General features: G+C 47.9%; 1 protein-coding gene across 1 annotated transcript in view; it reads right to left on the bottom strand.

Moving 5' to 3' along the window:
* Positions 1 to 209: 209 nt before the first annotated feature.
* The window catches only part of TTC28 (tetratricopeptide repeat domain 28), a 154,139-nt gene continuing 141,164 nt past the window's right edge, over positions 210 to 13,184 (bottom strand). Inside the window, exons 17-23 of the mRNA XM_035890309.1 lie at positions 12,794 to 13,184; positions 11,030 to 11,154; positions 9,754 to 9,985; positions 9,254 to 9,330; positions 6,172 to 6,301; positions 4,958 to 5,065; positions 210 to 4,442 (exon numbers count right to left, since the gene is read on the bottom strand). Coding sequence (XP_035746202.1) covers positions 2,818 to 4,442; positions 4,958 to 5,065; positions 6,172 to 6,301; positions 9,254 to 9,330; positions 9,754 to 9,985; positions 11,030 to 11,154; positions 12,794 to 13,184 — 2,688 coding nt within the window. The 3' untranslated portion in view covers positions 210 to 2,817. The remainder of the gene's footprint in view (positions 4,443 to 4,957; positions 5,066 to 6,171; positions 6,302 to 9,253; positions 9,331 to 9,753; positions 9,986 to 11,029; positions 11,155 to 12,793) is intronic.

Below are 13,184 nucleotides of genomic sequence, written 5' to 3'. Positions count from 1 at the left end.
AGCCAATGGAAGTGCCCTGTGTCAAGCCAATGGAAACACGTTTCCCAAAGGACTTGTTCTCGTGACACTCACCTTCCCTATTTATACAACACCGATTTCCCAAACGCTGAACTCCCCCTACATCTGAACCCTTCCCTGTTTCTGATGCTCCCCCCCCCACCCTTAAAAAAACAACAGAAGAACCACCCCCCCGCCCCAATTGAGCTCTTTCTGAAAACTTCAAGCCAGTACGAAACCTACCGGCAACATGAAAATGGGTTGTACCAAAATGGCAATATATAATTTTTAAAGATTAAAAGATCCTTTAGTTATGGAAGTAAACTACAAGTAGAGAGGCTTATTTCTGGCGTGTTATGCAGCACTACAGGGAGTATTTGCTGTTGCTATAAACAAAAAGCTGCCCACTTCCATCCTGGATGTTCCTGGGATGTCGTTTTAAAACAGCTCTGCTGGTTAAGGAACAGATTGGGTCACACGGAGTCTCTCAGCAGTCTTGTGACCACAGCGAGTTGCATGATCAGCAACATCACCGTCTTACGTGATGGGTAGATGCTGTACTGACACATTTTGGCCCACTATTCTGATTTTTCCTGCCAAGCAATGAGAAGATGATAGCTAGCACCAAACCATCACAGGAAGATGTAACACACAAATAACCTGCATCGTAGGAGCCGAACAGATTTACTCAACTGCTGTGCTACATTGCATAATGCGAGTCGATGAGGAGCTACTTCTTTTGTCTTTCTGCACTGAAGCTTTTGTGATCATCCATCCCCCGTGAGCTGACTGTAACCACACAGCCCTATATTCTTTGCCTTTAGCGCTTGTGTTAATCTCTTGCGATGGCAAAAAGGAAAACATTCTCCTGAAACCAGTGGATTCTAGAATATACTCAGAGCAAGCATTTGATATATGTGCCGTGAGTAAGCTGAGCCTAAGTAATTTTATATTCCGGTATCAGAATTGAATCCTCTGTCCTGCTGTCACGCTTTTCCTTCAAGATCCCTAAGAAAATGACAAACGATCAGAACCATATTTTCAAGAAAAGCATCCAGACATGGTAAGTGCAACGATCATCTGCATCGGCAACGTGCCCCTAACACGTTTACAGTGCTGGCTGCACTCACCGTTCAGGCAGGCAGCTGCAAGATGGACGTTGACTTAAGATCCAGCTAAAACTCAGGGCCTAATTAATTAAGCCTCACAACACCTCTGTGAGGTAGGTAGGTAAGTATTACTATCCCCGTTCAGATAGAAAGGGAAGACGAGGCACGGAGAGGTGAAGTGATGAGCCTTCAGTCACTCAGCGGATTTTGGGAATAGAGAATAGAAACCAAAAGCCTTGGCGATCCAGTGCTCCGACTTCATAGCACACGGCCTGTGAAATACTCTGCTTGGATCTGAGGGTGCCGTGTGGCTGAGTTAACGCTACCACATGCCCACAGTTCTCAGTGCACGTAAATGATCATTTTGATTCCAATTACATCACTGCATTCAACAGCCGCTTAAAAGAAACAATCTCCACGTTGATCCACCACACCTAAACGCCATCTAGCCTAGGAAAGCTTCACCCCTGGGGTGCTCTTGGTTCTCTTTTCTCCATGTATCGAGGGCGCACGGGTTCTGCATACAGCCACTCTGCTCGCTGCCTCATGCACGTGCTCCGGCTGCGCTGACATCGGCTTTGACTGGTGCGCTTGCTCCAAAAGAAACCTGCTTCCACAGCAGGGGAAAGGTTTGCAGACCTGCCCGCCATGAGCTGTGCGCAACGATTTAGCAGGATCAGTGAAGGATTGATTTGGTCAGGTGATTTTTAAATCCCATACACTGGTGTCACATTCCTGCCTACTGTGGAACTGTAAAATAACGTTCTGAGCTTCAGCATCTGTAACCCCTTTCTGCGCACACTCAGCAGACACAAGACATCTGTGCTGCCCAGATACTTGCCAAGATGAAAATCTCACCATCCTCACACCGTGTGCCAGAAAGATCAGAGCGTTCAGTAAGAGCAGAACTTGTCTCTGACGCATGCTCACCACCTCGTGCTGAGGCTCACCTTGCTCGTTATGCCCCAAACATTCTTTCTGAGCAGACCAACCAGCAAAATATCACCCAAAAGGTTTCCCTCCAGAAAAGTTACCTGAGATGCAGGTTCTAGAATGGGGCACCTCTGTCCTCTTGTCTTTGTTTCACCAGCCTCTGAACGATGCAAGAGCACTGCCAGTATCACGCTGCTATGGACTTTTATTGCCAGCGATTTCTTGTGTTTGGCTAACTTGGCAGAGCTAGCTAGAGGTACGTTACCTCGTCCTCTCTGTCAGTCTTTGACAGCAATCAAATAAATGGCTTGTACTTCTCCAGGCAGAAGCTTGCGCATTCTTTCTTTGTGGTATACAAGGAAGTTCTGCCTCCTCTCGCTTCCCTCCCCAATCCCTGATATGTATAATTTCTGTATAAAAAGCCAGCTGTAAAACCTCCTGTTAGGTTAAGAAATACAAGTAGGTGCCTTAAAAGCTAGTATTTCACGAACAGACAACCAGATTCATTGGACCTGTTGCTGCAAATACTGAACACTACATAGAACCTGTTATCAAGTGAGTCTGGCCGAAGTCTTGATAGGGGAGACTAAAACGCATCTGCGTGAGGCCCGTGTGCCCACGCAGTGACAGACAGGGCCAATCTGTCACATTCCTGTGCATTGCCAACTGTGGGTACGACCACGGCATCTTAGATAATGGTTCTGTATTGATAAAGGCAAGTGGGCAGAAGCAAATACTTTTACAAGACTGTAAGTCATCAGCTGGTACTCAAGACATTTCAGCATTTGGAGGAAGGAAAAAATCTTCCCGGTGACAAAAATTTATAACCGTTCCCAGATGGCAGCCTCAAGGGGCGTGTGGTTCCTGGAGTGCTACTGGAAGGTGGAGAATGGGTTGATGACACTGCATTTGTTGTTTCAGGGCGCCTGTGTCCATTTGGAGGGTTCTTTTGTGGAGAAGCAAGGTGTTGCTCAATAGACAGGTCCTTTAGTTCCAGCTTATCTGCGCTTTCTTCTTTGCTGTGCCGTGGAGATAAATTGAGCAAGCTGAGGACATCTTTCTTAGAAGTCATTGTTCCAGGAGCTCCTCGGAGAATCTTTATCGGGCCAGTGGAGTGATGGGGAGTGCTTTGCCAGAACATCTTTAAGTTGTGAATTGCTTGCACCTTTTCATCAATGGCAGCCATTTTTAATTTGTCTATGTCTGGGGCATCAGCTGGACTTGAGCGAGCAGAACCAGCTGAGGAGTAAGAAAGCGCAGGAGATGGAGTGCTGCCACCAGGAGACTGATGCCCTGAGCTTGGAGAGATATTTCTGGGTGATTTAGAAATATGAGCACTGTAGGGAGAGCTGGGGTACTTGAGTTTAAAGTGAGGCTGCTCGGTTAAGGACCCATGTGAATCACAGCTCGGAGATGGCTGCCCAGTGTACTGGCCCGTGCCTTCTTTGTTTGACATCTCTGATGCTGTAGGGCTGTTATAGCCAGAACTCACTTTCTGGAGGGATGAACTCCTTGTTGGAGGCTTTGGTTTAAATGCAAGAGGTGAAGACTGATTCTTCTGACTAGAGCTGACTGGCCGACTGAATGCACTGGTCTCTGAAGATCTGAATGCGGACACGCCTGCTGGGGTGGAAGCCCCATCGTCTGAATTGTTGCTCTTGCTTATTTGGCTGCTGCTTCTCTGAAGACGTTCAACAGCAATGAGGTGACTCTGAGTTTCCTCCAGAATTTTTTGGGCCAACTCTTGCGGATCAAGCTTTGGATTACTGTCCTCCTGGGACTTGACAGTGCTGTCAGTCTCAGTGCTAGACTGGTCAGATTCCCCAGTATCAGAACTTGCAAGTTTCCCAACTTTTTGGAAAGGTGAATTTGGACTGGGAATAAGAGTCATTTTAACAGGAGAATTTGGGGTACTTATGCTCCCTTTGGAGTTGACGGACTCTTTAATGCCTCCAGCCTGACCAGTTTTGGGCTGTTTGTGATCAGGAGAAAATCTTGGGTTTATGTTTTCTTGGTAACTGGCCAGAGGCTCGTTGCTGATTATAGAAAAGCCTTCATACTCTTCCTCATCTTTGCTGGCTACAGTGCTGGTTTGTAGTGACAACTGGCTCTGTACTGCAGACCTATGCGGATAAATGTTCTTAGGCCTCTCATAGTCCTGGCGTCCTCTGTGTCCCACACCATCTGGCATGCTCTCTGGCTTGGAAACAAAGCTCATGGAAGAGGCAATGGAGCTCAGGCTATACACAGAAATGGCATCTGATGCAATGCTGTCTGGACAAGTAGGAGAGAATGGAGGGTTTTGATACTGGGGTGCAGGGTTGGAAACAGACTGAGCAGAAGCCAGGGACTCCAGGGACGAGGAACTGTCCAGGCTAAGGCGCTTAGGCAGCTCTGTAGAATCTAAAAAAGAAAAAAAAAAAAAAAAAGTACAAACATGCCCCCAGATACGCAGTAAAATCAAACAAACCCAGGTAATGTCGTTATCAGAATCAAAGAGGAAATGCTACAAAACATGCACTCAGACTCTATGCTACTTCAAAAATCCCAACTACTGCTTAGGTGAGAAAAAAAGCATGCACAGCCAAGGAAATGCACACGCAGGCACCTCAGCCCAGAAATCCCAGATGAAACTTGGCAATTCATTATCTTTTATATCTCAAAACCAAGGGGCAGTTATGCATCCTCCAGCTGCTGGACTCTACTTCCAGCTTTGGCCTCAGCCCAGTCTTAGTGTTTGTTTGCCATATAAAAATAACATTTGCTGCACCAGTCGAATTATGTGTGGTCTGTGTGACACGTGTGTGATGATGTACTTATGATCTCTGCAAAAGGTAAGAGCATGAGGTGCCAACAGAAGCCATTCTGATCAAATCATCAGGTGATATGGGAGCAAAAACTACTGTAAGTAGCCTTACCAAAAAGTGCCAGCAAGGACTGTAGAGCAAAGTGCATGGTCCTCCTACTAGCTTGCTTCCCAGTTTTCAGAATCACCTCCTCTTGGCCAACTTCACAAAGGTCAAAACCTGTGTCGGAATATGGAACAGAAACATCATACCTCACAGAATAATCCATTGTCTTAAATATACGTGACCTCGCTTAGAAGACAAACAGAACAAAAAAGAGGTGAGATCCCGCAGTGTCCTGGAACGATGACTCCACCTGCAACGTACAGCTCGCTGGTTTGCTTTCATTAGCATTGAGCACCCCTTCTCCAGCAGGTGTTGGGAGCTTTACGGGGTGTGAACAGATAGACGTAAGCAAATCGCTCCTGTCCAGACTGACAGACAAAGGCATTAGTCAGTACTCCTTTAGTTGCTAATTATTTGGAATTGTCAGGGAATGATATACTGAACACATCTCAGGGGACAACGTCCCGCATGCCCCTACCATTCATCTTTAATCCACAGTTTTCTCACAGAAATGGGTCTGAAGAAGAGCACAGACCTTGGAATTTATCACATGAGGGCTGGGCTGCAGGAGGCGTGACTGTGTGAGAAACGATGCCTGGCTTTTACGAGCTCCTCAAGCAGTCTTTTCAGATGTTCCCTTTTGCAGTGTTGCCTCTTCCCTGCAATGCTCTTTTACTAATTCTAAGCAAGGTCCTAGATGGAATAAAGTCTAGTTTGACATTTAGTTCTCGTCTGTGTTGTCTGTGGGCTGTAGACCCTGGTACATGCTATCCCTCCGGTATGCCCTCTCCTTCCTTGCCCAGTGCACAGGTTTCCCTGCCAAAGGAACGATTGGTTCACTTCAGGTCAAAGGCCAGAAGCAAACTCAAAAGTACCTATTATGAACAAGAGGAGAACAGGATCTTGAAATAAAAACGTGTTAAACCAACTTGACAGCACCAAGCTGCTGTCAGCCCTGAAACGCACGTTCTGCTGACTCAGGAGACGTTTTGGTGCATGAGAGAAAAATGCACCTCACCACTGGCCAAAAGTGAGCAAGAGAGCTCTGTGCATGTGAACTGGCAGAGATGTACTGAGCAGTCAGGGATCACATCCAGAGATGCAAAGACCAAACAGCACCCAGACAAATCTGAAGCCGTGAGTCTCTTCCCTACTTCAAGTCACCACATGAGAAGCTAGGATTAGTTTTAGGAAGACGACGGAAAGAAATGTTTTCCTACCTAGAGCTGCCAGAAACTCGTGACAGCCAGGTAGCCTCCAGAGCTGGACACTGATGGAGACCTGGATCGGTGCAGAGGAGAAATCTTGCTCCTTCTCGCCTGCCTGAAGTTGAACCAGGACTTGATGCAGCTGAAGAGAACAATGCAAACATTAGCCAGTCCTTAAAAATCACATCACTGCTTTCCCGACAGTCACAGCTAAGGACATGTACTTTCCCCGTACACCCACACATTCAGCTGCTGCTCCTGAACACAACAGTGAGATGAAAAGGTCTGGACACTCCAGGGACAGCAACACGGACAAATTTGAACAGCAACAAAGGTAGGGACAGAACAGGGGTGAGGGTTGGGGAGTGTGGCCAGTGGAAATTGAGCAAGAGGGAAGCACAGCAGGAAAATCTGTGAAGTGGAAGAAAAGGAAAGAGATACTTTGGGGCTGCTCACAGAAATCTACTGAAGCCCCTTCCATGGCTGAGCCATGCTCCTTACGCAAATCCCAAGGAACTCATTCTCAGCATTTAACTGGGCAGAACAAGTCACATGAAACCATGGAAGACTTTCCTAATACTTCCACGGCCTCCAGGAAAGAAGTTTCTGAACTGTGCCCAAGAGACAGGAGTAGCAAAGCGGAGAAAAAATGTGTGTATGAAGACCTGACACAAATTCAGGTGCCAGGACGCCATGTAATTCAAAAACACAGCCAGGGTAGGAAGGATGGAAAGTCATTAATCAGCGACCTGCTAACCTCAGGACCACCCATCTCTTACAACCCACAAAAGCTTAGACGGTCTTTTTTCCACACAAGCACTATGGAGCAAATTCCAGGCCTGAAAAGCGGCTTGAAGGCGCTACTCTGCAGCGCAGGGAACTGGGTCTGCAGTGACCGAGGCGTTTTATCCTGCACAGGATAATACTCACCATTTAACGGTGAGTGTAATGAGCGGTAATACTCACCATTCCCACCACATTTTTAACAGCCTTCGGGCAGCAGATAACAAGAAAGGAAAAGAGAGGAGAAAAGAAAGAAAGAACACCGGTTATTCTGTGCTACAAAGTGCCCGTGACAGGGAACCCTGCCGTGACACATCCACATGCAAACCAGCATCCTGACTGCAAGATGCTCTACCCAGAGAAAGAAGGGAGCAGTGGAAATGGCTTGAGCTGTGAATCAGGAGTCCAACAGCGTGGGAACAGGCAGCTGGAATCTGGGAGTGCCCAGCTCATTACAATCAACTCTGACCCTTAGCAGGCAGATCCTCAGGCCAACCCACATTCTGGCAGAAGGCTGAACACAAAACAAGCCCTTCTCTTGTGTTCTCTGGGATACATTATTGGCACTTAATGCAGTCGGCAATCCCTAACTCTTCCTTGCACATGTGGTAGTACTGAAGTTCTCTCTTTTGTGGTTCCTGCCCTCTGTTTTGCACTAAAATTAAGCATTTTCTATCCAGAGCAAAAGCTCAGGCTCCAGGCCTTGCTGCTTCACTAATGCCAAGAGCACCTGCTCCCTTACGAGGCCCATCACCCGTACGGGAAAGGCAGTAGGCACCACCCCCGGACTGAATCGTCAGTCATTATGCGCCAGTTTGAACAGAGTCTTCTCTCCTTTGGGACAGGCAGAGCCTTAGCTGCTCACCAGCTGGATTGCTAAGAGGAAAGAGGGGAAAAAAACCCAAGTAACTGCAGAGGAAGGGAGAGCCAAGTTGAAAAACCGTAACTTGTAACTGGATAGACTCCTGTGCCAAAGGGAGTTCTGCCTGGGGTTGGGGCTCTGGAAGAACATTTGCACAAACAATGCAATGCCCCTGCCAAAACTTATTGCGTGGGGCAGCTGAGGGAACAGTGGGCGCATCTTTCGGTAGTTGTGTACAGCCATCTGAGTATTTTTCCTTGGGTAATTTAATTATCTGAGGCAAGAAGACAATTGTGAAGTAATCTCGTGGACACTCTAACTCATTCCCATCTATCAGAATGTTGTCTTCTACTCATCACATCCCTTCTACTCCAGGCCTCCCTCTGGTGGTAATAACCACACTGCTATTTGACCACAGAACCCTCAGGCGCTGACAAAAGAGCCAAGGCAAGAAAGCAAAATGCCACAAAGGATAAGCCATTAGAAACATCCAATGCACTACTGTAGATCCTAACAAGAAACCCTCTCCTTGAAGCAGATTCAGTCTAATGGACAGACAAAGCAGGCTTCTTAGTGGGTAACAGCAAAGCTGGGGCTGTTATTTTGCATTTTGTGCAGAGACTCAACATGACAGAACGAAGGGGAGCCCTCTGAAGCTATGCAGAGAATCCCAGCTACCCACCACAGTACCCCCCTAGAACACTTCTGCGTGGGGAAAGGGGCAAAGAGAGTTACGTGCCCATTCGCTATGTACAGCGTGTTCAGTTACTAAAGCAGGCAGATGATCAAAATAAACTTCACTAGAGGAGCAATCAGGACAGTAAGAAACGGGTAATGGGAAGCCAGCCAGGCTGGTGACACAGAGAAAGGTCAGGTTAGGCTAGGCATGCTAGAAAGACTGGGGAGAGAGGAATGTGAAGGCGACTGGGGGGAACAGGGAGGAGGCCCATAGCCACAGGTGGCACTGCCTTTCTCTTGGAGACCGTGAATCCTTTCCAGAGCTATGAGCACGCACACCAGGGGAAGCACAGGCTCAATACATTTTCTGACAGAGCTTACGTTGTCCAAAGTCAACCATACCTCGGGACTTTGGTAGTTACAGTGGACAAAGACCAGCCAACATGGACCCTAGACAGAATGGCCAAATAGAAATCGGTGATTCTGCCACTCATTTCCCGTATTTTGCTTTCCCCTCACTGCAGTAGGTTTCATGTTTTCACATCTGTCACTGAACAGGGAGACCCAAGGCCATGCAGCCCAGTAACATACCTGCATTTTTTTCTTCTGGACACACACTTCCCATTCACACACAGAGGCAAGATTAGAATCTCAACCCTGAAGTCTCCTAGCGAGCTCTGGGTTGATAAACCAGGGCATAAACCAACCGAGTTTACTGACCTGATAAGAACCATTTAGACACCGGTACTGGAGGAAAGCCTCCCAACTCACCCTGTTGATAAGCTGTTCTCCTGTTTCTGAAGCTGTGATAAGTTTACAAAGTGCCTGAAGTGCAGGGTTAGGCAAACCTGGAAAACATCAGCAGAAACGGAGTCATTCAGTATCCATTTCTTGGCTGCTAGATATGCAACCACCTGAGGAGAATACAAACTCAGCTAATTCCTGAAACCTCTCCCCCACATCACCGAACAGTTCTGGAAGCAGCAGCTATTTCCGGAAAGCAAAAGGTTTTCCCACTTTGCATCCAGTTACAGCTGGCAGATAGACACAGTCACACCATGCTTCTCAGATACCTGACCCAGTAGTAAATGATTCCTATCTATGACAAAATTTTCATAAACATTTACTTCTAGAACCTCTACCCTGTTAAATGCTTTAATTTCATTGATGTAGAACATCAATTTTACAGGCTTGCATCCAAGAAAGGCAGGGAAAGGTCGATGTCCGCTTGGACAGATGAGGACAGAGCCCGTAGCCGGCCTGCTCCTCACCTAGGAGGGACTGTATGGTGGTGCTGCACTGCTGTAGGCGGTCGCCAGGGTCAGAAGTTGGGAAGAACACTGCTGCCGGGAGGCCGCTGGCTGGAGGGTCCAACCGAAATCCTACCGCAGTGAGTAGTGCCTGCCAGCCTGGAATGCCACCAACTTTATTCTCCACGCTTTGCTGGGAGGTATACATGGAGTTGTGCTGCCCGTTCTGGATTCGCTGCAGTGACTTCTCCACCTTTGGGGAAAATACAGCATTAGCTTATTTTATGGGAGATTTTTACTTAACCACCTCTTTTTACACAGCAAAGAGGCAGGAACAGCAGGTTGAGAGACAGCAAGCGCAATGTTGAACCTGGCCTGTCCTACACAGAAGGATGCCCTTGAATAGAGAGGCTCCAGTAACTCAGCCACGCAGCTGTAAAATCACTGACACGTCAATATTCTTGGGGATGCTGGGGAGAGTAATGCCACAGGACCCCCAGTACCAGGTTGACTGTGATAGCTGCCTCTAAGCCTGGCAGCTGCATTTCTCCCCCAAAGATGACTCATGTCCAAGTTCCAGTCTCTCGCGTACAGTGCTCATTACCAGGCAAGAGTCTGCAGCTATATGGTAAACAGTAAAGAGAGGCGTGTGTCCACAAAACCCAGCCACTGGGATGACCAGCAATACCCACAGGTTTCCATCACCCTATGGATACTCCAGGTTCCTGTGGAACCACAGAAGACACACTGGAAAGAAAAATATTAGAAGTCATGAGAGATTATTCTAGCCATCTGGCAGCTTGGCTTCAGTCCTGCTGCTCCCCACAACAGACCACTGGCACACATGGGGACAAAAGTGCCTCTTATCTTCCGAGTATGCATGGACAGCAGCCACTGTGCTCTGCACCTCCACGACTGCAATGTTCATAGCTATTTTCTTGTAGAAACAATCCCAATGATTGTGTCATTTTTAAAGCAGAGACCCAATTCACCAGCTAAAGGAGGATTTTGTCACAATACAATGTAAGACTTTGCTTACTTCGCCTCTTTTTGCTCCGGACACTCCATCAGGGGTCCTGGTCTTTTCACACTGATCCAGAGATTTCACAAGAGACTACGTTACGGTAAGGGAGAAGGGCTGAGGGTATGTATTCAAGCGTGAGTGGCTACACCAGGGTGTTTCTCTTCTGTTCATCATTACAGATGCACACCCACAGGTAACACCATCTCACAACTACAAGGGCCGCAATGCCCTTCCCTGTGCCTGCTGGGCACGGCAGCGTTTCCTTTCTCTTACCAGATGGAGCAGGACACGTAGAGCATCTCGTGCCCTTTCAGGGTGCTGCAGGATCTCCATCAGGGCCTGTCCTACTAGCGAGGAAGGGCTGTTCAGCTTCATATCACTCCCAATAAGCATGAAGCCTGCAGGATTCAGAATAAGAGACACTCAATCTCCTTTCTTTATAGAAAATGTTCGGAACAGCAGCAGATACCCCCTGCCCTCTTGGACTGATGATTACTGTGTCCTGCAGGGTGGTATTCTTTTCCCAGAGCAGCTGCTCACTGGACTTCCAGAAAGCCTCTAGATGCCTCTATTAAATCAACAGTGTTTTCCTGTTCAAGCAAGCGGGAAAACACTGATAAAGTTGTCCTAGCACATTCCATGCCTCCTTTACAGCAGCAGAAATCAATAGATGCTAAACAGGGCCTGCAGAAACATAAAACTGAGAGCTTTCCCCGTCTCAGTCGGAAACCTGCCTTGGCTTACGCACCACCTAAATGCTAGATTCTGCAAAAGTCAGCACAGTGAGCTCTGCCTGCCCCTTCTCATCCACTGCAGGAAGGATGTAGCTGCCCATCCTCGCCCTGGTGCTCTATCTGAGACACCATCCAGACCTGAAGGTGCAAGGCAGGGACTGTGTGTCATGAACTTGCTCACGTACCACGGGGCAGTCCTAAGGCAGCCGGAGCAGCTGGAAGCCTCTGCTTGGTGGTGATGACAAGCACCCATGTCCATGCTCGTTCGTTTTTGCCCAGGAAGCGGTCACTTTTTTTTTTTTTTTAAAATGCTCTTTTCTTTGAGACGGAAAAATCTTGGAAGGAGCTCAGCTCCCATCTGGTATTGTCTGAATCACGTCCTAACGCTGGACTCAACAAGCCTGCAATCAGTCAGACTAACTCCAAGAGCTCATCTGAACAAGCGCTAGTGAGTTTCCCGCTCCGCCAGCTACAGCCAGTTTACACCAGAGCACGCTCACAACAGCTTTCTGATCTAAAAACCATGGTGCTGCTGCCTGTGCAAAAAAAGCCATTTGGGGAATGCCTGCAGCTTTCACAAACCAGGACTTGTGCTGGGAAAACCAATGCAGGTTATTTGTACACATCCCTGTGACAACCCTGTTAACTCCAAGACTCTGTCGTTCTGAACCTCAACTCTCTCATCTAATCTAGAGGGGGCAGGCACCAGCACCCCACCCCGGCGCTTATGCCGCTGAGAAATTCCCAGTGGAAGCAAGGGAAACCTTTCTCCTGAAAGGAGCAGAGGAGCAAGCCCTACGAGGTTTGTCACAGAAATCACAGCCACTGGTGGCTGCTGCAACTTCCAGAAGCACTACTCTTGCCTCCTTGTTAGAGCTTCACTCGGTTCTCAGCGAGAAGGTCCTGTGAATCTGCGCCAGCTAACTCCATCCCAAGCACACAGGACACCTGACCCTACAGATTTCAAACACAGGGAATGAGTTACTGTATTGCACGTTATTTCTTTCCAGTCATGAAACCATCGTGAGGAGACACACTTCACCTCACAACTGCTTTAAATTAATTCAAATTCATGACCCACTCACTATACACGGTGAAATACTGATCCTTTCCACCACACTAACATTCAACCACACGCAGCTGAATTGGGGTCTGAAACACAGGGGTTGAATTCTGGGCGAGCACAGGGCACATGCTACTCCCAACCACCCGCTAGCACCGCTCCTTGCTTAACCCAAACAATTCGGCATGAGAGCGCTTGCTATAAACCCCATCCTGTTTGTCAAAAAGCGATTATTCCTACCTGCCCAGTTGGATGGATGGGAGAACTGCTTGCTGCTCTGCACAGTTTTCATCGCTTCGCCGAGGGCTGCGCTGGCTTTCATCCCATTTAAGAGGGAGGAATAGAGGGCATGCACAAACATTTTGGAAGCAGCCACGGGAACAGGCCAGAGTGACACTAGGACACACTGAGCCCCAGCAGCCAGGAATGCTCTTGTCAAGCCAATTACTCCATCAGCAGTGACTTTGCTGCTGGATTCTTGGTAAGAGCCAAGAACCACTAACTTGACAGGAAGGCGCAGATCCAGGACATCAGCTGCTGTAAGCAGAAACTCCTGAAGAGGAGGGCAGTCTGAGATGCTCTCCACATCACTGGCATCATCCTGCATCCGAAGGGATTCTGGGATCGTGTA

This window comes from Egretta garzetta, unplaced genomic scaffold (genome assembly GCF_000687185.1).
Source record: "Egretta garzetta isolate BGI_Z169 unplaced genomic scaffold, ASM68718v1 scaffold73, whole genome shotgun sequence".
Classification (NCBI taxonomy): Eukaryota; Metazoa; Chordata; class Aves; order Pelecaniformes; family Ardeidae; genus Egretta; species Egretta garzetta.
Note: the sequence above shows the minus strand (reverse complement) of the source record. Positions and strands in the feature narration are given on the sequence as shown.